The 27,474-nt window shown below is 36.2% G+C and overlaps 1 protein-coding gene across 2 annotated transcripts in view; it reads right to left on the bottom strand.

Moving 5' to 3' along the window:
• Positions 1 to 27,474, bottom strand: part of Dmd (dystrophin) — a 2,258,623-nt gene that overhangs the window by 343,398 nt on the left and 1,887,751 nt on the right. For both annotated transcript variants that reach the window (XM_057760244.1, XM_057760245.1), the window contains 2 exons: positions 23,063 to 23,183; positions 22,167 to 22,435 (listed from right to left, as the gene is read on the bottom strand). In XM_057760244.1, coding sequence (XP_057616227.1) covers positions 22,167 to 22,435; positions 23,063 to 23,183 — 390 coding nt within the window. The remainder of the gene's footprint in view (positions 1 to 22,166; positions 22,436 to 23,062; positions 23,184 to 27,474) is intronic.

Here is a 27,474-nt window from a genome sequence, read left to right as displayed (position 1 = left end):
TCCCAGAGATGCAGGGCTGGTTCAACATACGAAAATCTATCAATGTAATCCATCATATAAATAAACTGAAAGAAAAAAACCATATGATCATTTCATTAGATGCTGAAAAAGCATTTGACAAAATTCAACATCCCTTTATGATAAAGGTCTTAGAGAGATTAGGAATACAAGGGTCGTTCCTAACTATAATAAAAGCTATTTATAGCAAGCCGTCAGCTAACATCAAATTAAATGGAGAGAAACTCAAAGCTATTCCACTAAAATCAGGAACACGACAAGGTTGTCCACTCTCTCCATACCTCTTTAATATAGTGCTTGAAATTCTAGCAATAGCAATAAGACAACATAAGGGGATCAAAGGGATTCAAATCGGAAAGGAAGAAGTTAAACTTTCATTATTTGCAGACGATATGATAGTGTACATAAGCGACCCCAAAAACTCCAGCAAAGAACTCCTTCAGCTGATAAACACCTTTAGTAGCGTTGCAGGATACAAGATCAATTCCAAAAAATCAGTTGCCCTCCTATACACAAAGGATAAGGAAGCAGAGATGGAAATCAGAGAAGCATCACCCTTCACGATAGCCACAAATAGCATAAAATATCTTGGGGTAACCCTAACCAAGGAAGTAAAGGATCTATTTGACAAGAACTTTAAGTCAATGAAGAAAGAAATTGAGGAGGATACCAGAAAATGGAAGGATCTCCCTTGCTCTTGGATAGGGAGGATCAACATAGTAAAAATGGCAATTCTACCAAGGGCAATTTATAGATTCAATGCAATCCCCATTAAAATCCCATCAAAATTCTTCACAGATCTTGAGAGGACAATAATCAACTTTATATGGAGAAACAAAAAACCCAGGATAGCCAAAACAATCTTATATAATAAAGGATCGTCTGGAGGCATTACCATCCCTGACCTCAAACTCTATTACAGAGCCTCAGTATTGAAAACAGTTTGGTATTGGCATAAAAACAGAGAAGTCGACCAATGGAACCGAGTAGAAGACCCTGATTTTAACCCACAAACTTATGAACACCTAATTTTTGATAAAGGAGCTAAAAGTATTCAATGGAAAAAAGAGAGCATCTTCAACAAATGGTGCTGGCAGAACTGGTTGTCAACGTGTAGAAGAATGAAAATAGATCCATATCTATCACCATGCACAAAACTCAAGTCCAAATGGATTAAAGACCTCAATATTAGTCTGAACACACTGAACCTGATAGAAGAAAAAGTTGGAAGTACTCTACAACATATGGGTACAGGAGATCACTTCCTACGTTTATCCCCAGCAGCACAGACATTAAGGGCAACATTGAATAAATGGGACCTCCTGAAACTGAGTAGCTTCTGTAAAGCAAAGGACACTGTCACTAAGACAAAAAGGCAACCCACTGACTGGGAGAAGATCTTCACCAACCCTGCAACAGACAAAGGTCTGATCACCAAAATATATAAAGAACTCAAGAAACTAAACTTTAAAATGCTAATGAACCCAATAAAAAAATGGGGCACTGATCTGAACAGAGAATTCTCAACAGAAGAAATTCAAATGGCCAAAAGACACCTAAGGTCATGCTCAACCTCCTTAGCGATAAGGGAAATGCAAATTAAAACAACTTTGAGATACCATCTTACACCTGTCAGAATGGCTAAAATCAAGAACACCAATGATAGCCTTTGCTGGAGAGGTTGTGGAGAAAGAGGCACACTCATTCATTGCTGGTGGGAATGCAAACTTGTGCAACCACTTTGGAAATCAGTGTGGCGATTTCTCAGGAAATTTGGGATCAACCTACCCCAAGATCCAGTAATACCACTATTGGGAATATACCCAAGAGATGCCACATCAAATGACAAAAGTATCTGTTCAACTATGTTCATAGCAGCATTGTTTGTAATAGCCAAAACCTGGAAACAACCTAGATGCCCTTCAATGGAGGAATGGATGAAGAAAGTGTGGAATATATACATATTAGAGTACTACTCAGCAGTAAAAAACAATGACTTCTCGAATTTTGCGTGCAAATGGATGGAAATAGAAAACACTATCCTGAGTGAGGTATCCCAGACTCAAAAAGAGGAACATGGGATGTACTCACTCATAATCGGTTTCTAGCCATAAAATAAAAGACATTAAGCATATAATGTGTGATCCTATAGAAGCTAAATAAGAAAGTGAACCCAAAGAAAATCATATAGTCATCCGCATGGAGAGGGGGAAGTAGACAAGATTCCAGGGCAAAAACTGGGAACTTGCGGGTGAGGTGGCATGGGGCAAAGGGGAAATGGGATGAGAAATATGAGAAGGGGAGGATGGGAGGAGCTCGGAGGATTGGGATGGTTGGGATATAGGAAGGATGGATACGGGAGCAGCGAAGTATATATCCTATCTAAGGGAGCCATCTTAGGGTTGGCAAGAGACTTGACTCTTGAGGGGTTCGCAGGTGTCCAGGAATATGTCCCCAGCTGGTACCTTGGGCAACTAAGGAGAGGGAACCTGAAATGACCCTATCCTATACTGATGAATATCTTGCATATCACCTTAGAACCTTCATCTGGCGATGGATCGAGGTAGAGACAGAGTCTCAATTTGGAGCAACGGTCTGAGCTCTTAAGGTCAAAATGAGGAGCAGAAGGAGGGAGAACATGAGCAAAAAATCAGGACCACGAGGGATGCACCCACCCACTGTGACAGTGGAACTGATTTATTGGGAGCCCACCAAGGCCAGCTGGTCTGGGACTGAATAAGCATGGGTTGATTCCGGACTCTCTGAGCATGGCGGTCAATGAAGACTGATGAGAAGCCAAGGACAATGGCACTAGGTTTCGATCCTAATACATGAACTGGCTTTGTGGGAGCTTAGCCTGTTTGGACGCTCACCTTTCTGGACGTAGATAGAAGGACCTTGGTCTTCCCGCAGGGCAGGGAATTTGGACTGCTCTTCAGTAACGAGAGGGAGGGGGAATGGAGTGGGGGGAGGAGAAGAGGAGTGGGGATAGGGGGAGGGAAGTGGGGGGAGGGCAATATTTGGGAGGAGGGGAGGGAAATGGGAAATGGGGAGCAGGTGGAAATTTTAATTAAAAAAGAATAAAAATAAATAAATAAAAAAAAAAGATAATATTTAAAAAAAAAAAAAAAAAAGAAATAAAGAAAAATAAGCCACGTAAAAATGGAAAATTCACAGAGAGTCTGGATTCTTTGTATTATTGTGTTTTCTTTAAAATTTTTGACTGTAAAGGAGCTAACTGCAGAGAGACATTTCATTATATGGGCTGCCAAGCTAAACCAGAATGGATACAAGGGTATTATGATTTCAGAATATGGGTCTAAGGATATGATGCTCTGGAGAGGGTCTTCTTTTGTTTTCACAGAGGATGAGATTCTGTGGATTGCGTCTATCCCAATATGGTATGATAGACCACGCCCTCCTGAAAGGTTGCTGTGAACACCTTCAGAAAATTACTTCACTCAACTGCCGACTGAGATGACCCTGACACACAGGTTACACCATGAAAGATCTGAATACAGCGCCCCCATTCAGCAGGAAGCAGTTTGGAGAGAAAAAAACTGCGCCCATATTCCCAAATATTGTTTATGAATATTCTTTTACATTTAAAGGGGGATATGATATAGATATGAATAATTTGCATTTGTATAGATTTTAAGGTCAATTTTGTTATATGTATATGTATTTCTGATCTTGATTAAGGTATTGTGATTGTATAGTTCATTTAAAAATGTAATGTATATAGGTTGTTAATGGATAATCATCGATAATTGTCAAGCTTTTAGTCATGCTTGTTAGATTTTCTAGATATGCATAGATATATTTCAGATAGGTATTCTTCATATCTTTCAAAGGCTACAGAATATGGCATTTAAGTGCTTTAATAATTTAGGGCTTTTTATGACAATGAGACACATCTGCTCCTGACAGCACCAATCTACTTCAAGAGGAAGATGGGCATCGAAGAGGATCCTTATGGAGTTTGATAGCCACTTGGGCAAGAAACTGTTCTTGCCTGGACTATTGCATAAACTGGACACAGAGAACCCGCAGAAAGGGGACTGCTGAACTTGCCTAAAGGTGAGATGGTCTTTCGGGGTTCCTGATTCATGAAAGAGTCTGCGAAACATTCTGCAGGACATAGCAGAAAGTGACTGAACTATCTTTGAATTTTCCTGCGTCATGGAAATGTCTGCTGGATACTATGGGTCTGTAGGCTGAAGATGGATGCCCCAACGGTACAGAGGAACTTTGCATGACTGTCTAGGCAGCAAGATGTCTCTGTCATTTCTAGAGTTTTCTTATTTCTTGTTTACTTAGGTAATATTATATCCTTCTGGAGTCTTTGATGGAGTTGAAGAATGGTTAGTTATAGTTATAGTTTTCCTTAGTTATGATAAAAGATAAAATAGATTTAAATATTGTAACTTTAATTCTTGCTTGATAACTGTTTTGCTATATGTAATCTTACTATGTTAAAGTGAAAGCCTTTCTTTTTTGTTTAAACAGAAAAAGGGGAAATGATGGAGGAGTTAATTTCATTGGTTAAATAAAGAAACTGCCTTAGCCCTTTAATAGGACAGAAAATTAGGTAGGCGGAGTAGACAGAACAGAAAGCTGGGAGAAAGAAGCCGAGTCAGGAGTCGCCATGATTCTCCCACTCCAGACAGATGCTGGTTAAGATCTTCCCTGGTAAGCCAACTCGTTGTGCTACACAGAATATTAGAAATGAGTTAGATCAATATGTAAGAGCTAGCCAATAAGAGGCCAGAACTAATGGGCCAGGCAGTGTTTAAAAGAAAAAAAAAAAAAAAAAAAAAAAAGCAAGCAAACAAACAAACTAAATAAACAAACAAAGCCATTTGAAGAATTCTACAGCTCTAATGACACAATTAAAACTAATAAAAGGTAGTTCATGACTGTTTTACAGAAGCTAATTGCAAAATATGCACAATTAAAATAAAAGGGTTTGTAATGAGTATAGACAAATCATTTAAGCAGGCCATGGTTTAGGCTGCTAAGGAAACAGGGGAAAAAAGCCAATATTTTATTTCTGAGAAATTTTAATTATATGTGATAACACATAAAGCAAATGGAAGTTAATGAACATTTATTAACATATTTAAATTAAGTAATAATCTATAAACCATTAAAAAGATTAACCACCAAGAAGCTATGCTAGTTGATGGCAGTTGAGGGAAGAATATTCACTTCATTAGGGGTATGGTCACTAGTATGTGGCTCATGCTGCAATAGATAGTCCTGCTTGCGTGTGCATATGGACAGCCAAATTGAGTTCAGTGGAATAAAAACAAAGACACTAAGTTGGGAGGATGTGTTGGGGTGGGGAACTCAGAGGAGTTTGGAGGAAGAGTGGGGGTTGATATGATCAATATATATCGAATAAATGCATGAAATATACATTGACACAAGGAATTTATCTTTTGATTTAAGAAAGGAACTTGGGTCCTCTGAAGAGGAGCATGTGCTCTTACATGACAAAGCATCTCTTCTGCTTCACATGTATGAAATTCCCAATGAATAAATGAAAAATATCAACCACAGGGATAGTCATCGGCACACTCAGAAATTATTTTAGGCAGGTGCTAGCTTTGTGTTTAAATGATGGAGGTGGGTCTTGTATGTATCTGTTGCTTTCATTGGTTAACTAATAAAGAAACTGCCTATGCCCATTTGATAGGCCAACCCTTAGGTGGGTAGAGTAAACAGAACAGAATGCTGGGAGAAAGAAGCTGAGTCAGTAAGTCGCCATGATTCTCCCACCCGACACAGACGCAGGTTAAGATCTCCCTGGTAAGCTACCACCTCGTGGTGCTACACAGAATATTAAAAATGGGTTAGATCAATGTGTAAGAGCTAGCCAAAAGAATACAGTTTCCATGTAATTATTTTGGGTATAAAGCTAGCCCTGCGGGGAGACGGGTGGCGGAAAGTGGCCCGCTGCCACTCCCTCAACGTTTACAAGTCTTTTCTTTATTTTGAGGGCTAAGCATGGAACCCAGAGGTTGATGCATGCTAGGCGAGGGCTCTACCACTTCAACAAGCTTTTCAAACTTGCAAACATTTCATGATCCACATAATAGTTCTTTCTATTATTGTGGTTGAGTAGAGATACATATGGTCTGGCTCCTTTATAGCTCAAAATATCAGTTTATCACACTGGTTCTCAAATAATTCAAAAAGCATCACCACAATGATGGTTTGTTAACACAGTCTACTGAGTACCATTCATTGTTTTTTATTCAGTAGTCTGAGAGGAGCCTGAAAATCTGACATTTCTGTTATAACAAGAACATAAAAGACGCTAAGCTCTGAAATCTCACTGATCTTATTCTTGACGTAGTTCCTATAGGTGTATGGTTCTGCCTGCTTGGAGTTGAACATTTCTGTTTTCTAGCTTGTTCCCATTCATTTACATTAAATCCGATCCTTTACCCAAATACTACAACCACAAGTTCATTCCTGGTTGTTCAACCTGGAGTAAGTGTCCTGTTTTTTTTTTTTTCTTTTCACTTTCTCCACTCCACTTTCCAAGTTCCAAGTAAGTATTTTCTTGCCTATTTATTCACTAGTGGTTATTTCCCAAGATCTGAAAGTTTATTAAGGGAAGTCAACTCTACACATCTTTTCCAACAGGATATTTCTGTAACTGGCGTACAAAAATCATCAATACTTGCGTAGCAAATAATAAGTAGGGGCTAGGGATATAGTATAGTAGTACAGAATTTGCAAGGCTGTAGTTTCTACTTTCTACCCTGGAAGAAAAAAACAAATCTTTAGAAAATTGGGCATGCTTGCTTAATTACTAACCATGTAAACCAATAGGTATTGTCAAACTGCTCACAAATAGTTTTCTGCATGAATCATATAAGAAACATGACCATTGGCTTTGAGATCCCTATCTGCTTTTTTCTCCTTCTATGCCTACCAGTTGACTTTATGTTGGAAACATGTTTAGCAACCATTTTCCAAAGAATTGCTACCTTTTTAAAATCAAAGATACAAAGCTTCACTTTGGTATCGACTAGGAATTACTTCATAAAATGAAACAAAGGGAAAAATGAGTGAGTGACCTATTTAAGGAACATGAATTATGGTGTTGCTGTTACAACCTGGTACATCCTCTAAAGTATCTTTTTTGTTTGTTTTGAGACAGTTTTAGCCCCTCCTGGCCTGGAACTTATTATGTAGCCCACACTGATCTTGAATTTGTGGTAATCCTCTTGTCTCAACTTCCCCAAGCTGGGATTGCAGGCCTGTGTGATTACACCTTACTTGGATGGTACTTTAATAAGGCTACACACACACACACACACACACACACACACACACACACACACAAATAAAACTAAAAAAAGTAGAATACTATGAGCCAGGATCACTATGTTGAGTTGTGTGATGGTTTGAATAAAAATGTCCCTATAGACTCATAGAGAATGTCACTATTAGGAGATATGTCCTAGATGCAGTAGGTGTGGCCTTGCTGGAGGACATATATAACTGGGGGTAGACTTTTAGACTTCAGAAATGCAAGACAGGGCTAACTGTCTTTTCTTGCTGCCTGTGGATCCAGATGTAGAACTCGAAGCTACCTCTCTAATATTATGTTTACCTGAATGTTGCCATGCTTCCTGCCTTGTAGATAACTGACTAAACCTCTTAACCTTTAAGCCAGCTCCAATTAAATGTTTCCCTAGATAAGAGTTTCTATGGTCATGATATCTTTTCACAGCAATAGAAACTTTAACTAAGACAAGTTGTTTAATAAAATTCAATTGAAATAAAATCTTGGCATCTTTACTGAATTGGTGAACCTTGACAGGGACTAGGAATCTCTGAGAAAAGTATGACTTTCTCTACTTTGGCCAAAGAGGTCCTTTGGAAACATGAGACTTTCAATGCTGGTTGAGATTCTAGTTCTTCTCTGCTGCTGGTGGGTTTCTCACATCCCAGTTCTTTCCCCTCTATCCCTTTGCTCTTGATCATTTTAGGTTTTTCCATAAAGACAGTGATTAAGTAGCATTATTATCTGGGACCCCATTAAATATTAGATTGTAGCAAATGCCACTTACAAATCTTTTCCAAGCAGTGGTTATGTGTCAGAGGGGAAAATAACAAAGGAAACTTCAGTATTGTTTTAAAGATGAGCGAGTTGATCTAATATACTCTTCCTTCTTTTACTCTACCTATGATTAGTTGAGTATAGTGTCTGTCGGTACCAAAAATAGAAAGTCACACACACACACACACACACACACACACACACACACACACACACACCCCAGTTTGGATAAGGTCAGGGATACTATATGAAGCAGAGGATAATAGGTGCATCCTTTGTAGAGCCACAGGCCAGAATCATATCTCAGGACGCTGCCTCTTTGGTGCTGACTCCTCACATTATTCCAGGACTACCTGTCTTTCCTCACTCTTTTATTATGCAAAGTAAGGTCTTCTTGAACTAGACATTGCAATGTAGTATATGGAACTGACGCAGAAAGACAAAGAATGTATAAAAGAAGGGCAAATATACATTCAGAGTTTAAACAGTAGGTAGGAAGTCATAATGCATATTTGAGAAAGAATAAATCATTTTTGCAACAAATTATGAAATGAAGAGCTGTGGTAAAAGATTAATTTGAGGCATTTTCTTAGAGCATGATTGCAATCAGTCTTCATTAAATTTGCCTTCGCAAAGTAGACAATGAAACTTTTTGCAAAAGGAAATGAATGACATATTGTCTAACTCCTGTAGTCCAGTGTAATCACGAATTTGGCTGAAAAATCCATGCTATATCTACTGTGTATTATACCTGTATGTACTATGCATATACTATCTATTCAATGCACTTTCAACAGTCTCATAATCATTACCAGAGAAAGCAGAAATTCAGTGGTATATTATAAAATATTGTATGGGGTAGAGAGACAGTCCAGCAGTTAAGATCACTTGCTGCTTTTGCAGGGCACCTCAATTTGGTTCCTTGCACCCACTCAGTGGCCATTAATCATCCGCAACTGCAGTTACAGAGCATCCGATGTCCATTTATGGCCTTTGTGGGTACCAGGTATGCACATTCTGCAGACATACATGCGGGCAAAAACTCATAAGCATAAAATCGAATTCATAAAATATTATGAATTCATGTTAGGAGAAATTGTGTTATAGGGTTAAGAAAGTGCAAATAAGGATGCTCAGATATGTTAGGAGAGAACCACTAAGTAAATAAGTAAATTTATTTCGAGAGAGGAAAAGTAGTGGCATTTCAAATGTATTTTAATAAGTAAAGAAAACCTGAAGATCTGAAAAGCAAAACAGCCAGCCTCTGGCTCTTACCATGACCTCAGTCTGAAGTGGTGTCTGAGAGCTGTCTCGCCCCATCTTATATTCCTCTCTAAGGCTGGGATCAAAGGCATGCACCACTGGGATTAAAGACATGTACCACCCGATTTCTCTGGCAACTGGGAATAAAGGTGTGTGTCACTATGACTATTGAGATTAAAGATGTGTGTTATCATAATCTGTTTTGTAAACTAACCAGTGGGACTGTTTTACTCTAAGATCTTTATAAAGTCTTTATTTATTAAAATACATTCGAAATGCCACTACAAGTTAATATCAGAAAATTCATGACCCTCTGAAGAGAGCATGTCCATCTACAAAATATTGTGGCAATTACTCTAGTTCATGAACATTTTAAAGAGGAGGAAGAAGTCACAATGCATATAGATAAGCAAGACGTAACAATGGGCAGTAGCAGGATGGTAGCAATAGGGAGCAAATTATCCACAAACACATCTTTAAGGGTTTTAGGACGTTTAAAGGGAATAGTGCCTTGTGATTTTATGTATTTTTGTTTATATAATCATTTATTCTAAACATGGAATGGAATGTCTGTTGTATGCCAGGAATATTCCACTTGCTGGGGATAGTGCTGCACAATCACAAGTTCTTGTGATTTATAAGCTTAACTGTTATGTCTATTTTCTCATATAAACAATAGCTACTCTTATGTAAGTTTATAAAGAAACAAATAGCAAGGCAATGTATGTATAGCCATAAGATGTAACATTATTTTGTCAAGAAAATACACAAAAGTGAAGTAATGCGCCGGACGGTGGTGGTGCACGCCTTTAATCCCAGCACTCGGGAGGCAGAGGCAGGCGGATCTCTGTGAGTTCGAGACCAGCCTGGTCTACAAGAGCTAGTTCCAGGACAGGCTCCAAAACCACAGAGAAACCCTGTCTCGAAAAAAACCAAAAAAAAAAAAGTGAAGTAATGCATGTGTGTGTGTGTGTGTGTATGTGTGTGTGTGTGTGTGTGTGTGTGTGAGAGAGAGAGAGAGAGAGAGAGAGAGAGAGAGAGAGAGAAAGATCAGTGCAAAGATATGCTTCATCTCATTAAAACAAATTAAGGAGAAGCTACATCTGCATGTATGAGTAATGATTAATAAAGGAATTGAAGCCTGTGAGTTACTTGCACAATATATTACACCTACTTTGCTTTATAATGGGAATCTTCATTTGATTTTGGCTTGATGTGGAAGGCGCTCACTATTGAAACAAATCAGATATTTTTGTGAATTTGATTTTCCATTTAATATATTATCAACTTAGAAATGCCAAAGCAGAAATGAACTGAAGGCAAATGTCAGTTTTCTAAGAATTGAGATTAAATAATATATGGAAAATGGATGAAAAGGATTACAAAATGTTCTTCAATATTAGCTTTCACTTGAAGATTATTGTAGCTTCTATATTTAATTAGTGTTTTGAGACATTCCAAAGTGCCTTTATCTCTTACAAATGAAACAATAAAGCAAGATAGGCAACGCTTAAAGTCAAATGAAATGAGCATACAATGAATTTTCTTCATTCACACCTATACAACTGCATGCTTAAAAGTTAAATCAGTAAACTTGTTTAATAATGGTTTGTTTTCATTTCATTATATTCTGAGGCTGCAAAGAAAGTTTTAAGGTTCACTTCTGAGCAATGTTAGCACTACAGATTTACTACCAGCTGTTATTTCTGCCTTCGCTAACATACTTGTATGTTGAATTGAGAGTTCACACAGTTTTTCTTCATTTTCAACATGTAATTGAAGACTTCAACTTTGAAGAAAATATTTCGATTTTTCTGATTCCATCTTGAGACAATATGAAAATTCACATGTTGCTGTAGTCTGTTATGACAATTGCTATCATGATAATGCCCAGTTGGATGTATGCAAATTAAAAATAAATTATTCATTCCATAAATATGTCTACGTGTTAAGTGTCTATGGAATGTATTCAGATATAACCTTTATGACAAAATATCAAGTACATTCCAAAGGTCTGTAAGCTAACAAGAACAAGGGATCTTATGCTGATTTGTTTAGCCACATTTAAAAGCATTTTTAACTGAAATAGAATTATATCATAGCCATCCTTCTTTTCCTCCATTCAGCTCCTCCCAGCTACCCTCTTCTAAACCCTTTTCATATTCCCCCTAGTATCAAGTTGACAGCCCCTTTTACTTTGATTATTATTGGTGTGTGTGTATGTATGTATGTGTATGTACATATATATATATATATATATATATCCTTCTGAGTCAGTTTTGCTGTTTATGTGTATATGTTTTCTGTGCTGAACACTCTGCATTGAATAACCAATAAGGGGACTCATTCCTGAAAGAAGCTAATTCTCCTACTCCCAGCAGTTGCCTGTAGTTCTTTGTCTAGGAAACAGGATCCCATAAAATTTAGTCCATATTTTTAAAAAATTATATAGTATTTTTGGATGAGTAGAAAAAGTGAATAACTTTTATAATATTAGTGTTGTGAACTTGTAGGTTTAAAATAATTTTTTCTTTTGCTAGAAATATCTGGATATCAACAGCCACCTGGTAAGTTGTTGGTGAGGCAGGCAAAATGCCATTCCAAATAGCCTACTTGGCTACAGAAAGATAAAAGAAATAAATGTCAAGGAAACTGAATGGAAATTATGCAATAATCCTTAATATGGTTTAGTTTTACAGTAATGCATAATTCCAAATTAGGTTACAGTGCTTTAAAATATGAAAATGAAATGAAACAGAGGTAGTTGACATTGGTTCTAAAAACCATAAATGCCTACTGCTAGTGGCCTTTATTTGCTTTTGTTTCCATTCAATTCCTTTGTTATAGATTGCCCACAAACTCAATCCCTTCTGTTCCCTAATTTGCTAATGTCACATTAGGATCATAATGATAAAATTTGAATTTTTGATAGGGAAATTATAAATGACTTCACTGAGTGTATAATGATGCAGAATTGTAGAGGACAAAAATTATGAGCACAATCAAGTCTTAAACAGAACTAGAAGGCAATAAACTCTGGCAAAAATATATTCGCCATGAAAATCAACTACTTAAAAGAAAATAGAAATCTAATTGTTCAATGTCCCAGCATCATTCTGGAGCTGAACACACTGTGGAAACATAATAAATACTAAAGTTTACAAAAAGAAAGCCTTACAATAAAATGTGGATCAATTTAAAAAACAATTGAAAAAATCAAAGTTTTTAAATGTTTTACTCTGGATAATTTAGCTAACTCAGTTACTGACATTTAAGATGTTAGCATCACAAAAAGTTTGTTTTTAATATTTCTCACTTAATCTTAAAACAAATTTTAAGACTTTGAAAAACCATATTTATCCTATAAACCACACACCTACACTATAACACCTATCATTGTAACAGGTACTAATATAATGATGTTACACTGCTTTGGGGGAAAATTCCCCCTTTGTCAATCACTGCACTTAAGATTCTTATCCTTCTCAGTGGCACTTTCATTTTATCCCCACACCCATATTTATTTTTAAATATAAATATATTCCCTTCCTTTTGAGTATAGTGCTTCAACAAGCTAACATGGTAAGTTATCACGCATAAGAACTTGTAAGGAAGCTATTATCTCTCCATCTATAGCAAGCAGGACTTATTTGGAAACTGTTGAATAGTGTCAAGATGCTCTGAATGTCCTAGATTTCAAAAACTGTAACACACTTGCTGTTAGTTAGTACGTCTGGCAGAGGAAATGTTGTAGAGAATATATTGTTGTCATTGACAATGTGTTAATTAATTACAAAAATAAAAAATATGGGACTGTATATTTTAACTTCAATTTGTTAGTACTAAAAAGATTAGTTACATCATAGATCATCCGAAGTAACCATGAAATTATTTGTACTGATGTCATTAAAATACCAATAGGAAAGTTGACATAAATAACTGTGTCTTCAGAAAGAGAAACTGAAAGATGCACAGGGGGTTTGTCATTCATTTCAAGGTTCCTGAGTGAAATGACTATTTCTACTCATACTATATCAATTATTCCAACAGGGCATGTGTATGCACTGATTTATCAATACAATGTCCTAGATAATGCTAAATAGGTGAAAAAACAAATGATATTACTTATGGCCAGGAACAATATTCTCAGAAATTGTTCAGTAAAAATTATTTTTATTTAAGAAAATATTGCTGTGACACAAGCCCTCAATCCTAGAATCTGGGAGGCAGAGGCCAGCAGAACTCTATAAGTTTGAGGCCAGTCTGGCCTAGAAAGCAAGTTTCTGTAGAAGGAAGAGAGCAGCTTGTTGGTTCCTGGCTGCCCGGCTAGCTTAGACCCGAAATAACTACACATAAACTGTATTAATTAAATCATTGCTTGGCTCATTAGCTCTAGATTCTTATTGGCTAACTCTTACATATTAATTGGACCCATTTCTATTAATTTGTGTTTTGCCACATGGCAATGGCTTACTGAGTAATGTTTTCAGTGTCTGTCTCAGGTGGAGGATAGATGGCTTCTCTCTGACTCTGTCCTTCTTTCTCCCAGCATACAACCTAGCTTTCCCTGCCTAGTTCTGTTCTTCCCTGCCATAGACTTAAAGCAGCTCTCTATTCATTAACCAATAAAAGCAACACATAGACAGTAGGACCTCCGACACCAAGTCCCAGAAGAGCCAGGACTGTTAATAGAGAAATCCTGTCTCAAAAATTCAAACCACAAAAACCCATTTCTATACTTTATTACAAAAATACTGGTAGAAATATTTTAAAAGTTGATGAAACATTTCTCTTTGTATTACTTTGTATTATAATAGAATAAAAATAAAAGAGGTACTTTAGCTAAGAAAATCACTATGAGTAAGTGCAGTGTAATTTTGTTATTAAAAAGTGATTCTCAAAGTCTGTGTCTGGATTTCAGTGTCACCCTAAGCTGGAAAATGACTGGAAAGTGTGATTTAAAATCTTCTGTACATCTCTGGAGTCAGAAATTGTAGAAAAGTAGATCACCTGATCTAGGTGGCCACTGTTGTTCCAAGGGGTTCTAATGCATGCTGCAATAGTGAGAATCACTCCTGTAGAGTACCTGGAGCATTCTTAATGGCTATATGTAGACAGTGTGACTCCCTGGATGCTTATAAATCCTGTAACTATGAAACCAAATTAACATTTGAAGTAATTTTCTTTCAAATAATGATCACATTTTTAGGCATTGTTATTAATTCTTACGTTTTACTACTAAATACAGATAGGTAGCTGAAGATGGATTAGAGAGGGGGTAATATTCCATATTTCCATAAAACGGAAATTTTTACTACTTGCAAAGAATTTTTGCAGAATCGGAAGAATTATTGAGGAAGTCATGTTGAGAGACAGAGACTGAGCACATTACTAAGCCACTGACCACTCTACCTGGCCTGGGCAATTGCACGCTGCTGTGATAACTGACTGCTAATGTTTGATTGTTGCCTGCCATCTCAAAAGCCAGAAAACAACTCTACACTCCTGATTTAAGACACAATCTACTTCCTCATGGTGGACCATTGTTAATGGGATGTTGAAACAGAGCCTATGTTCTCCTAATTTTGCACTCATTATCATACACTATTAGCTGAAAACCACAAGTAGGAGTACCATTGTGACAACTGGTACAAACAAGCTTAGGCACCACCTTAGAGATAGATGCTACATTTTTTAGCAGCTCATCACTAGTATAGTCGGTAACTGGCTGCGCCTTAAAGAAGCAATTCCGTTGTATGGTTTAGTTCCAGGGTGCTCTCTCAGGGATCAAGACACAGATTCAGATGCTGTCTGAGATCTCATACTTGATTGGAATTTTCTTCTCTTTGGTTGTGCATCCCCCACTCCCACATAAGCTTTAACAAAAAGCATACCCTCTATACATCTTGTGCCCCTAGACCTCATTTCTCAGGGTATGCATCCAGGGAACTTGATGTAACAGAAGTTTAAGTCATTAAGTGAATATTAATAAAAGCCCTAAAGAATATATATTCAAAATTACCAAGAGTCATGGAAATTTCGCATGACAATGATAATATGAAAGGGTAAAAGATGAATTTGAAGCAGCCGTAACAGTCCACTCACTGTGAATGTATAGTAAGTGAATGAAGCTAATGGAAAGAAATGATATCTCCTAAAGGAAGGGACCCTTCATTTCATTCTTTCAAAGCATGCCTTCAAATCCACAGGTGTATGCACCTAAGGTTTGGGGAAAACAGCATCTTCACATTGAATAATGACAAAATACTTCCTACGTGATCACCTTGAAACTGTCACAAACGTTAAAAATTAAGACTGGAACCATTAAAGACACTTCATGACCACAGAAAAAGGAAGTAAATAGGTGGAAGGAGGAAATACTAAGCTTTGCCTTCTCATGTTGAGAGAACTGAAGTAGAAAAGTTTAGAAGTGATTTTGGAAAGTATCTTTAATATAGAACCTACTGTAAATGCTGTTTTAGTATGAAGACCATCTTATGAAAGTAAACAGTGTCTTTTCTTAGGCCCCATTAAAACAAGACGGTTGTGTTACTTTATATGGACGTGTATTCTATGCCCATAAAACAAGTTCACTGAAAACAAATAATCTAACTTATGATTATGTATGAGTAACTTAGTTAATAGAAGGTTGTATAGGCCTAATATTTGTATTCTATGCCCATAAAATAAGTTCATTGAAAACAAATAATCTAACTTATGATTACGTATGAGTAACTTAGTTAATAGAAGGTTGTATAGGCCTAATATTTGTATCAATGTTAAAATTTGAAAATTGTTTTTTTTTATTGGAAAAATTGTTGTTGTGAAACATGAAAAGAAGATACTAAAGAACAACTCCTTGGGTTCTCTGTTTTAATAATTTCTTGTTTGATTTATGTTCATAAAGTAACATTATTGAAACATAAAACATGTTAACATTTTGGAAGATGTCAAAAAGTATTAGAAATGGATACTATTTGGGTGATTTCACTTTCCTATTTTTTTTCATTTTTTGAGACAGGGTTTCTCTGTAGCTTCAGAGCCTGTCCTGGAACTGGATCTTGTAGACCAGGCTGGCCTCGAACTCACAGAGATCCACCTGCCTCTGCCTCCCGAGTGATGGGATTAAAGGCATGCGCCACCACTGCCCGGCTACACTTTCTATGGAAATATTTATTTCAGTTAAATAAAGTATTTTATAATTATTTCTAGTTAATATAGTACATTATATGCATATATATAGACAACTAATAAAAAATCTTCTTCCTTTAACTCAAATATTCTCAGGGAAATTAGATGCTACTAATACAATTTTCACTATAATTTTGCTTTGGAAATAAATCAGTCATATTCTCTAATGAGATGAGACTTCTCTGGGTATAGGATTTATCCACAGTATAAACGCTGTGAATGAATTATGTTTTAGATCCTTTAATACTGAATGTATTAGTTAAGTATTTCTGAATATTTTACTATTTAAGACGCTTGAGGAATAGAATTTGTAATTATTATCAGTCACCAACAAAGCTGCTGAAATAAATCCTCGGTAAACAGGATTGGCAGATTAAAGAATCAGATTTTGATATGCTTGTTTTCAAATAATAAGAAAGATGATACTCTTTGAAGAAATTTTATTATTAAATTAAACACGTCTTCAGTAGAATAATGTCAGATGAGCCTATTAGCAGAACATTTTGATAATTCATGTTCTCGTAAATGTCCCATGACCAGAAGAGTAGCTGTAAAACTTTTATTTAATGCAGTAAGAATGAAAACGAATTCTAGCTCCTTCTTTTATCATAGTCCATCAAAAGAATACAAAGAAGTCCAAATTAAAATAAATTCAATAAGGAATGAACATGTTCCTTTTCCAACTGTTGTAAAACCTTTTCCTCTCATTAGGCAAGGCTCACTCAATAATTATTTCTTTATGAAAGTAAAAGCAGAAGAATGTTTCTCTTATTAAATCAATGTATTTATTTATTCTTTTGAAGTTGCAGGAACCACAATCAAAGAAAAAAGTGTGTTGAATGTCATCAAATCATTTTCCTCCACCCATTGTTTTAAATTGGTTGCTTAGTTCTAACATATACTACACTTACATAAGTTGTTTATGAAGAGACAAATTAATAGTCTTTGCAATTGTTTCTGCTGGAATTTGGAGTGCTGACAAATAAATTAGTAGAAAATGGCAATTCTACATGAATTAGCTTTTAAGTCTCCCTAAGAGGTTGATGCAGAACTTAATAAGAGACTTATTAGGAGAAGTAGGACAACTTAATTCAGATTGATTATAGACTTTGGTGGAGACAGCTGGGGTTCAAGTGAAACTGAAAAAGAACTTATATGGACTTCAAAGTATGCTAAACAGATGTCTGAAACAATTACTCTGCTCAGCCTTCTCAGAAGTTTCAAAGGCAGGATGGGAATAGCATGGTAAACAAAGTTCTATTTGTCCAAGTTGAGATAGAGACTTTAAAAACATACATACACAATGCTATCTAAACTCAGATGCTTTGGGTAAAGAAAAGCATTTGATATTGTAGTCCTAAGTAATTTGCTTTTAGCTTTACAAACAAAGCAGGAAATGAGAAGGACTACATGGGAACAAGTAATAAGCGCTCTTAGCAACAGTAACTTACAATTAATTTCACATTGAACAAAAAATTTGGTAGGCATTTTTAAGATGAGTAATTTGTGCTTTACTTTGTAAGCTCAAACAAAGCCAAACAAAGCCAACAATGACCTTTCCATTATATTTTTAAAGTGTACAGTGAGCCTGTACTACTAGGTACCTTTTTCTAAGAGTTTTCTCAGCTATTAATGGCCAAATCATGTGCTTTTACACAACAGAACTATGTGCATTAAAAGCTTGATAAAGCCTGTGTATTCTAAAAAGAAACAATTGGTTCCATATCTAATCTAGTTTTATGAAGGATTATATGTTTTGTTTATTTTTTCTTGATCAAATGCTTCATACTTGATACCATAGCAAGAACAAGAACAGCAAAAGCATCCCTAAAGCAGTTCATTTGCTTGCAGTTCCTAGAACTGAGCAACCAGTCAGTAAAATTTCCCATTCTATTCCAGGTAGCAAAACTTTTCTTAATTATGAAGATATAATTTGCCCACTAGGGAGATAACTGTATAGAAGTTTCTGGTGCACAAGCCTGAGGACCCAAGTTTGGGTCCTTAGCATCTAAAGAAATGCTGGGTGCAGCAATGCATGCCTGTAACCCTGTGGGGTGGAGACAGGTAGACTCCAGGAAACAGCTGGCTATCTAATCGAGCCAACTGATGAGCTTCAGATTCAGTGAAAGGGTCTGTCTCAAAACAAGAATTGACAATAGAAAACAAATCCACACACCCACAAAACAACATAGAGAAGTGATTGAGGATGGTATTGCAAAAGCAAGCATGAGTCAATACACACAGACAAACATGCGTGCGCGCGCACACACACACACATTTAAAATGATAGTATTTGACACTTAGGGAACTTATATATTTTCTATCATTCTTAAGGCTGTCTTGTTTGTAAGAATTCCCTCTATCCATGCATCCTCTAACTCTGTAAGAAAGCATTACAATTTTTTGTAAAGTTCCCCTATAAGAAAAGATTTAATGTCCTGTCAAGTTGATGATAAATATATTATAAACAAAACATTAGGATCATGGTTAAGAAGCAAATGACAGTAAAGGAAGACAGAGCTACATGAAGATGGTTGCAAGCTGTTTGTTTACCAAAATGAAAATGAAATTCTAATATATTTCATCACAGTTAACATTATCTGTTCAGAGGAAATATACTTTGCTTTCTCAATATAAAATTCTCTGATAGAATTTCTTTGACAAAGAAATTCTCAAAAAAGGAAAATTCTGGGAAAGAATTTCCTTAACAAAGAAATTCTCAAAGAAACAAAGCCACAAGTATTCAGCCTGGAAGGGCTAAGAAGATGCAATTTTTAGTTTTCTACTTAACGTCTTTGATATGAAAGTTGAACATAAATACCAATGGTATAATGGCTTCAATATACTCCTTGGTACAGTTTAAATACCATGAAATCAGACTCAGTTAAAATGTCAAGAAAGTGCAATCAAAATATCACATTAAAAGGGATTTATAGGAAAATTCAGAGAATCTCTTCCTTTGGCTTTCCCAGTAATATTTTATTATAAGCCTAAATATGCAAAAGCAAAATATAAACAAATAAATGTGACAAATTCACAGATTTCAAGATGAAAGCCTGGGAACTGACTTAGGGGTAGATGCAATGGTTTTATAGCTGAGTGTGTATCAGTGTCATGTATTAGAACCTGAGCTCAATCTTCAGCATGAAAGAAAAGGAAGAGGACAAGAATGAAGCCAAATAAACTAAGAACACAGTTCAAAAATGATGGACCTTCTTCTCTATGGAGAAACAATGGTTGATTAGAGCAAGAAAACACCAATGACCCCCAAATACTTTCACTATAGGACTGTTTGCAGAGTTTGACTTCAAAACTTACTCTGTTAGTACCAGCTACTTTAAATGGAAGCAGGAGAAGCTCTGAAGCCCCAGAGTTCAAGGGCATCCTAGATAAATTTAATGAGAATCTGTCTCTAAATCAGTCAACCAACCTACCATTCAATCTCTCTCTATATTTCTCTTCCCCTTTCTCTTCTTTCCTCCCTCTCTTTCTTTTTCTTACTGAAAAGGCTGAGATTGCACCTCAGCACATGGGAAACATTCAGTTAAATACTCCCTCCAGCTATACAGCTTTCTGAAAGGCTCTGAGTACTCCTTTTGTATATCTATGTATATCACCAAGTGATTCAATTATTTGTGTTTCTTATTACAGGAAAGTAAAATATAGTCAAATAAGCATTGATATTATTTCTTGAAGGTGAGTAATCCTAACTGTATCCTAAAAATGCTTGGGAAGCAACAATGATTATGGATTTTGAAAGTAGAATGGTTTTTAAAATGCAACTTTTATTCCAGCAGGTTTTTCTTATGGTGTTTTATTTGTAACACTAGGAATTCTTAGTGAGTCAAATAGCCGATATGAACATGACATTACTTTGTCTTGGTTTGTAATACTTATCACCAGGAAGAAGAACAGCTACCATTTCCATAAGGTCCAGGGATTTAGGATTACATTTTATCCTTTTTCCCAAATCCAAAGGCCATGCTTGCTAACTAAGAGATACAATCATAAATCCAACAGGAGGATATGTTTTGTAGTGACACAAATGACAACTTTTAAAACACTAATGGAGTTTTAAAATGGAGAATGGTATTTTGAAAGCATCCTTAGGGGACCTGAGATGGCACAGCTATATCAAATGGTCTTCTCTGTAGCTAGCTACCTGTCCATTACTTGGGAGTTATTGCTCAGTTAAAATCAACACGGATAAAGTAGTTTTAAAGATGCTTTTCCTTTTTAAAAAATCAATTTCTGTCAGTTTAATTTGCTGAACTAAACTACCACCATCAAAGCTCTCAAGTTTCAGATTTGGTGTCAAAAGAGTGAAACTCTTCTGGTGGGGTTGGGGGAGTGATAGATATTTATGGAAGACTACAAAAATAGGTGATCTGTACACTGGGTGAGAAATGTTCAGTAAGAGTTGATCAGACATACAAAGTTTGGTGATTTGGACAAATGGAAAAATGCATGGCATGGCAAGCAGTTATGAGAAAATATGATCATTTGGATAACATGGAGAGAGTATGCTGGATTATCTGCATTTGAGTTGTTAAAATTGAGTAGGAAAGCCAGGCCTAAGAAGAAGACAGATAGCCACCTTATTTAATAACTGGACTTCATTACATCTTTTAATGAGTTTTGGGTTGCAATGGGAAGAGTCTGGATGATTCAGAAATATCAGTAAGGGAATTATGCATTCACTTACTCAATATTTAAAAGGTAATGTTCAGAATATGCCACACACACACTACTGGCCAATAGATGTATGTCATCTTTACAATGAAAAAGGTAGGGATTTTGAAAAGACACTGGTTGAAAAAAGGGGAATAACAGGGAAAAACTTTCTGAGGAAAATAAACAGGGCATACAGAAAATGAAAATGCAGAAAGATGTAAGGCTGAGCCCAAATTTGCTACTAGTTTATAATAAAAAAGAAGGACTGGAGAACAAATGATTTTGTTTCACATTCGTTATCAAATTACTAGAGAAATAGTCTCAAACTGGGTTTTCTGGTTTTGGCAAATTTTATTTTCTGTTCTGATACTAAGTAACACTACACACACACGCACACACGAATCCATAAAAACATACTCAACCAATCCCACAAACCCATCTACTTTATGACAAATTAATTTCTTAATGGCAAAAATCAAAATTATGTTTGACCTTGTAGCTTTTTAATATTTAATCTTATGAGCCCCGGGGTACTACCTACCACACTAATGAGACATCTTAATGTTTCATTTTAAGTTACTGAAGATAGATTAAATGATTACATCATTGACTTTTTTTTTTTTTTTGAGGAAATCCTGTGTGAAAGACTTCAAAACAAGGAAAATAAAATGGGCTACTTCCTAAAGCTTGTGGCCCGATAACTTCACTTTGTGGAATGAAAACAGTGTGTACCTCAACTGGATATGCCATGCTTTGTAAACTCCCTTTCCCTTACTGAGTGCGGAGTGGGTAGAAAGTAGGTGAGATGGAGGAAACAGGAGGAATGACGGAGGGAAAACTGGTTGGTATGTAAAATTAAAAAGAATAATAATAAAGAAGATTCTGTATAAACTTAAGTGAGTACTTTTGGGGCGGTCTCTCAAAGCAAACACAGTACCTTGACTTTTTCAAGGTGATCTTGGAGAGAGTCAATGAGGAGATCCCCCACTGGCTGCCAGGATCCCTTGAGCACCTCAGCTTGACGCAGCTTGAGGTCCAGCTCATCTTCAGCTTCCTGAAGTCCCTGCAGTCTTTCAAGAGCCTCATCTACTTTCCTCTGCCAGTCAGCTGAGTGTATGTTCAACTTGTCCCATTCGGTGTTGACCTCTTCAGCCTGTTTCCGTAGGAGCCGCGTGACATTCTGGGCTCTCTCTTCAGGCGGAAGCTCTAAATTGGCAATATGACAAGGTTTCAGGCCACATCCATTTTTGTTAAAAAAGAAAAAACATTGTTGAAAAGGTCAGACTAGAAGAAAGGAAGGGAATGTAGATTAACAAGAGGCCAACTTCCTGATTAATGGCTCTTTTACACTTTGGCATAAATTTTGATACAGTCTAGCACAGCTAAACTGTCCGTCTTCCTTAGCAAATCTGTTCTACTTTTCTGTCAGTCAGATAAATCAAGATTCATTTAAGCTTTTGGAGAGAAAGATGTTCACACATGCTGAAGAGCTCTAATTTATTTCAGCCAGGCTCTTAAACTGGAAATTAGCTTGTAGTCTTTGTAATAATAGAATTCCTTTCCACGGATAAGCTCCTTTGTTTACTACCTTCTAAATATTCAACTGACTGATCACGGATTACTTGATTTATGATTGTGAAAACAGGTTTATGCACTGTGCCTTGTGATTCCTTGCTCATTTTTTGAAACCTACATTTAATTTGAATTGATTTAACTCAGTTGTTTAACTCAGAAGTATGAGAGCCATCCAGGCTCTGGCAGCAAGCATGGATGGGCAGCCCTGTCAACCCTGATCCTTTATCAATATGTTATTACAGTTCCACATTCAATTACCTCTGGGCTCTTGGTAAAGCTTCTCTAGTCCTTCCAAAGGCTGCTCTGTCAGAAATATTCTCACAGTCTCCAGGGTACTCATGATTACAGGTTCTTTAGTTTTCAATTCCCTCTTGAAGGCCTGCGAAATGAGATGAAAAGAAATGTTTGTTTGGCTTCTGGAATGCTCCTCAAAATTAATCCTGGGTGCTCAGAACTTGTTTACATAATTCCCCAGTCAATTTCTCTCTCTTTTATTTATAAACCGACAGTCATAAAATATAAGAAAGGCTACCTGGGTCTCAATGTTAATGAGGAAGCCACTGTGTTCGCAAAACTTTTCTGGGGAGAAGTGGAGAGCTTTCAAGACAGGTTTTGTGTTATCGTTAATATTAGTACACTTTGCTTCTATAACCAGATTCTCAGATCTAAAGATAAAACTACAAGGTATATAATGCAAAAACTCCCCTGGCTAAGGAAGATTTAAATATTCTCAAAATAATCACATCTAGTACACAATGGAAGGCATCCACTGCTATGTGGGGGTATTCAGACTTCAAAACTGAAGTATACAACACATTCAACTAATAACAATTCAGACTTCAAAACTGAAGCATACAACACATTCAACTAATAACAATTCTGTCCAAATGTTTGATGGTGTGTAAACTAGTGCAGTAAAATCATGCTATTGAAAATTATATTTTTGAAAAACTATCAATTACATTTTATATTGTGACTCTTCTGAGAAGACTAGAAATATTTGGAACTATTATGTGTGCAGGGATTGTGAATACCCGTCTATAAATGAACAGACCTAGAATAGATATCTTCAAACCATTTGGTTCACCAGTCAGGCTGGTTGACAATTTCAATCTCCAATCTATATTTTCTATTATGGGGATTAAGAGGAGAAGAAATGATTAAGTTTTGTTTTCAAGAACTTATTGGACCAAAATACGAAATAAAAATGTGGGAATGGGGTTGTAGCCACTGTCTATCACAGGGAGCAAACATGCACAAAGATGAACTAGAAGGTGTTTCAGGTTGAATCTTAGCTCTGGGACAGCCCTAAACAAATCAACACACCAAAACCAAAGAATGAAAGAATAAAAGAAAATAAAAGAAACATTCTACATGTTGAGGAAAAACTCTAAAGTCTTACATAATCTAGTGAGGCATAGTGTGATAGCAGAATAAATTAGTATTCAAAAATATAAAATATAGTTACTGAACCAGATTTTATTATATCATGGGCAATCACGTTAATAAAAGATATTAAGTATCACATAAGTGATAATATATCTTATTAATAATACTGATAACAGTTATTCCTCTGACCTAGGCTTAATTATGTACCATTTTCAACTCTATCTTATTTTTAGCAATTCTGTTAAGTGGGCTTAAGTCATCTTATATCACTGGAAAAACACAGTGGTGTTTTCCTTTAAATTTTGTACATAGCACTCTGATACAAAAGTACCTCCTAACTGTATTATACCATATTTGTTGGTAAAAATCTTAGTGGTGCTCACCATTTAAAATAACTCTGAGTTTGATATTTTATACAATAATCGATCTGTCAAGGTTATTTACAATCCAGAAGAGACAGGTAAGGTGTCTGAATAAAAATAATGGAATATTTGGATTCAGTCTACTGATGGAAAAGCAATTTCTATATTGTAGACTATTCTAGTGTTCTTGAAATCACACTGGGAAAATGATTATTTACTTTACTTACACAGAAGTCCAGCTTTACCTATAATATTTCATTTGATTTCTGAGTATGTGTGTTTGTGCATCTTCCCATATGCATACAAACACACACACACACACACGTTTTTGTACCTGTATATGTATGTGTAGATTCTGCTTGCAAGGTTATATTTTTTTTTATAATCCAACATTCACAAGTACAAGCAAATTATCTCCCTATTTGTCTGTATTCGTGGACGGAACCGTGATACTGGCTTTGCTAATTATAAAGAAAAGTGGCTCCCTATAGCAAACTTGTAAGTCTGAGTAGTTACACTATAGACCAGAAACAAAAAGTTTCTAGTAAATTGGTGCCTCTATTTAGTAAATTGTAGTATGCCATGAATACTACATAAGAATCAGTTAAACATAAGAATCAGTTAAATAGGACCTGGGAAAGATATTTAGGAGAGTTTTAAGTACATAGAGTTCTAAAGCATAAACACGAGTTAGGGAAGAAGTATTAGAGGACCTTTCAAGAAGAAAAATAGGCATGTGCAGAGACATGTGGCAAAGCACCATATCATATGCATAACCATCTCCAAACAGGCTTTCTCTTCTAGAAAATTAGGACTAAAGAAAGACTTATTGGAGTTTAAGGCACTCTCATTATACGGAAATATAGTGCAGTTTTAAAGAAGAATTTGGGCATCAGACTCTTGAAAAGTTTACTCACTATTTGTAAGTAATTAGGAGCCTTTGTAAAAATTTAGGAAGGACAGTGACATGGGTACACGTGTGTTTAGGCAGAGTAGAAGTGATCTGAGAGAGGAAATGGGAAAAAAGGTGAGGGAAGGGAAGGGACGAAGATAAATTTTGAACGGAGAAGGGAGGGGTTAACAGAACAATAGAGATGTGAAAAAGTTTAGAGGAACCTAATTTTTTTGCAACACATAAGTCAGTATATAAATATACATATGTTGTTTAAATAAAAATTTTGCATCTGTGCTGACAATAATCTCTTCAAGAGTCAAAGACAACCAAACAAAATGCTCATCACTAGTCCTAAAAAGCCATCTTTTGCCTCACTGGTCAGGGCTGTCTAAGAGAATCTTGTAATATCACAAGCTATTGTTTGTGATAGTTAAGTTCCTATTGTTAAGGACCCTGAACACTTCAAACCCAGGACACAACAGCCCTACTGCTGGCACTGACTTGCACACCTCTTCCCTGAGAATTAGCTTTCCTGATACTAGAAGACTTTCAGTCTTATAAAGGATGGGGAGGTATACAGTCCTACCAAGCTATGATGTTTGTGAACCACAAAAAAGACCAGAATGACATGATAACCCTAGGGGTGTAACAGTGCCGCATACAACTTGGTGGTAACTAGCAGTACTGTACTTGAACTTAAGACCAACTCAGGGAGAGGGAAATCTTGCCTTGAGAAGGAAATTAAAACCATTGTATACAGAGGCTGCTATATATTTTTATTGTTCGAGACAGGGTTTCTCTGCATAGCCTGGCTGTCCCAGAATTCACTCTGTAGACCAGGCTGGCCTTGAACTAAAAAAATCTGCCTTCCTCAGCCTCCCATGTAACTTATACTTTATCATAGTCAGGCATGCATAAAGAAGTAACACATTGTTCATAGAGTTTTGGGCAGTGTTGGGGCAGTCTTAAAATATGTTTCCCACAGATAAGACAGGGGGCTCCTCTGCAAAGCAGGCAATGGAGAAGGGTAAAAGTAGAATTCGAAAGAAAACTAACTGGAGGCAACTAAAAGAAGACCTTCTTGAAAGAATGTGAGAATGCCACCCAGAACCAGAGTATGAAGAGAAAAAGAGACATGGTAGTTAAGTACAGCTGTGTGAAGGAGCAAGGACTCATAGATTTATATTGAGTAGATGAGTGAATTCTGGGTACAATTTAACTAAGTGTAAGGAAATAAACTTTCCTGGATTACTCTATGCACTTCTAATAGTTTTAGCCTGCTGAGAACTTTCCCATCCCATGCAAATTAGATGTGTACCATCTGTCTGATTAATTTTTCAATTTTCTCTGATCTAGGAAGGACAAATGGTTAAGGCCTTATTTGGTAGACTGCTAGACTAAATTTCTAGTTGTCAGAAAAAAAAAAAACTCTAGAGGGCTATAAGCAAAATATATAAAGCCCAGGGTCTGAAAATATTTCTAGATTGTAAAAACTGAGGCATGTGGGGCATTGAGATAACTCCTCGAAAATTAAGGCTTATTATGTTTCCAAGGAGATGTATTTGGAGAGGAGGACAGCTGGCTCCATCTGTATAATCTTTGGTCTCTTGCCTATACAGCAACAAAGTACTCACATGGAAAGATTTTTATCAACATTTACCCTGTTGTCCTAGGGCGTGTCATTAGGAAAGAAAGAAGAAGTAAGACTATTTATTGTAAGGCAATTAAAAAAAAAATTTGTCTTGGATCCAGAATACCTCATGTATATATTCAAGATAAAATTAATACAGCCTAAAATTATAATCCTACTATAATGAGGGTGGCATTCTGTATATGGGACATCTTGGAGACATAGAATTCTTTCTAGCAGTAAAAAAAATAAAGTCTGTAGGAGAAAATTATCTAAGCATTATTTTCTAATACAACTAATATGCCTACATGCCAGTATTTAATGACATAAAGAAAAGTAGAATGCTATGAGAGACCAAATATGAGGAGGTTAAAAGCATTCATGAGAATTTTAA

Source organism: Chionomys nivalis, chromosome X (assembly GCF_950005125.1).
Source record: "Chionomys nivalis chromosome X, mChiNiv1.1, whole genome shotgun sequence".
Taxonomy (NCBI): domain Eukaryota; kingdom Metazoa; phylum Chordata; class Mammalia; order Rodentia; family Cricetidae; genus Chionomys; species Chionomys nivalis.
Note: the sequence above shows the minus strand (reverse complement) of the source record. Positions and strands in the feature narration are given on the sequence as shown.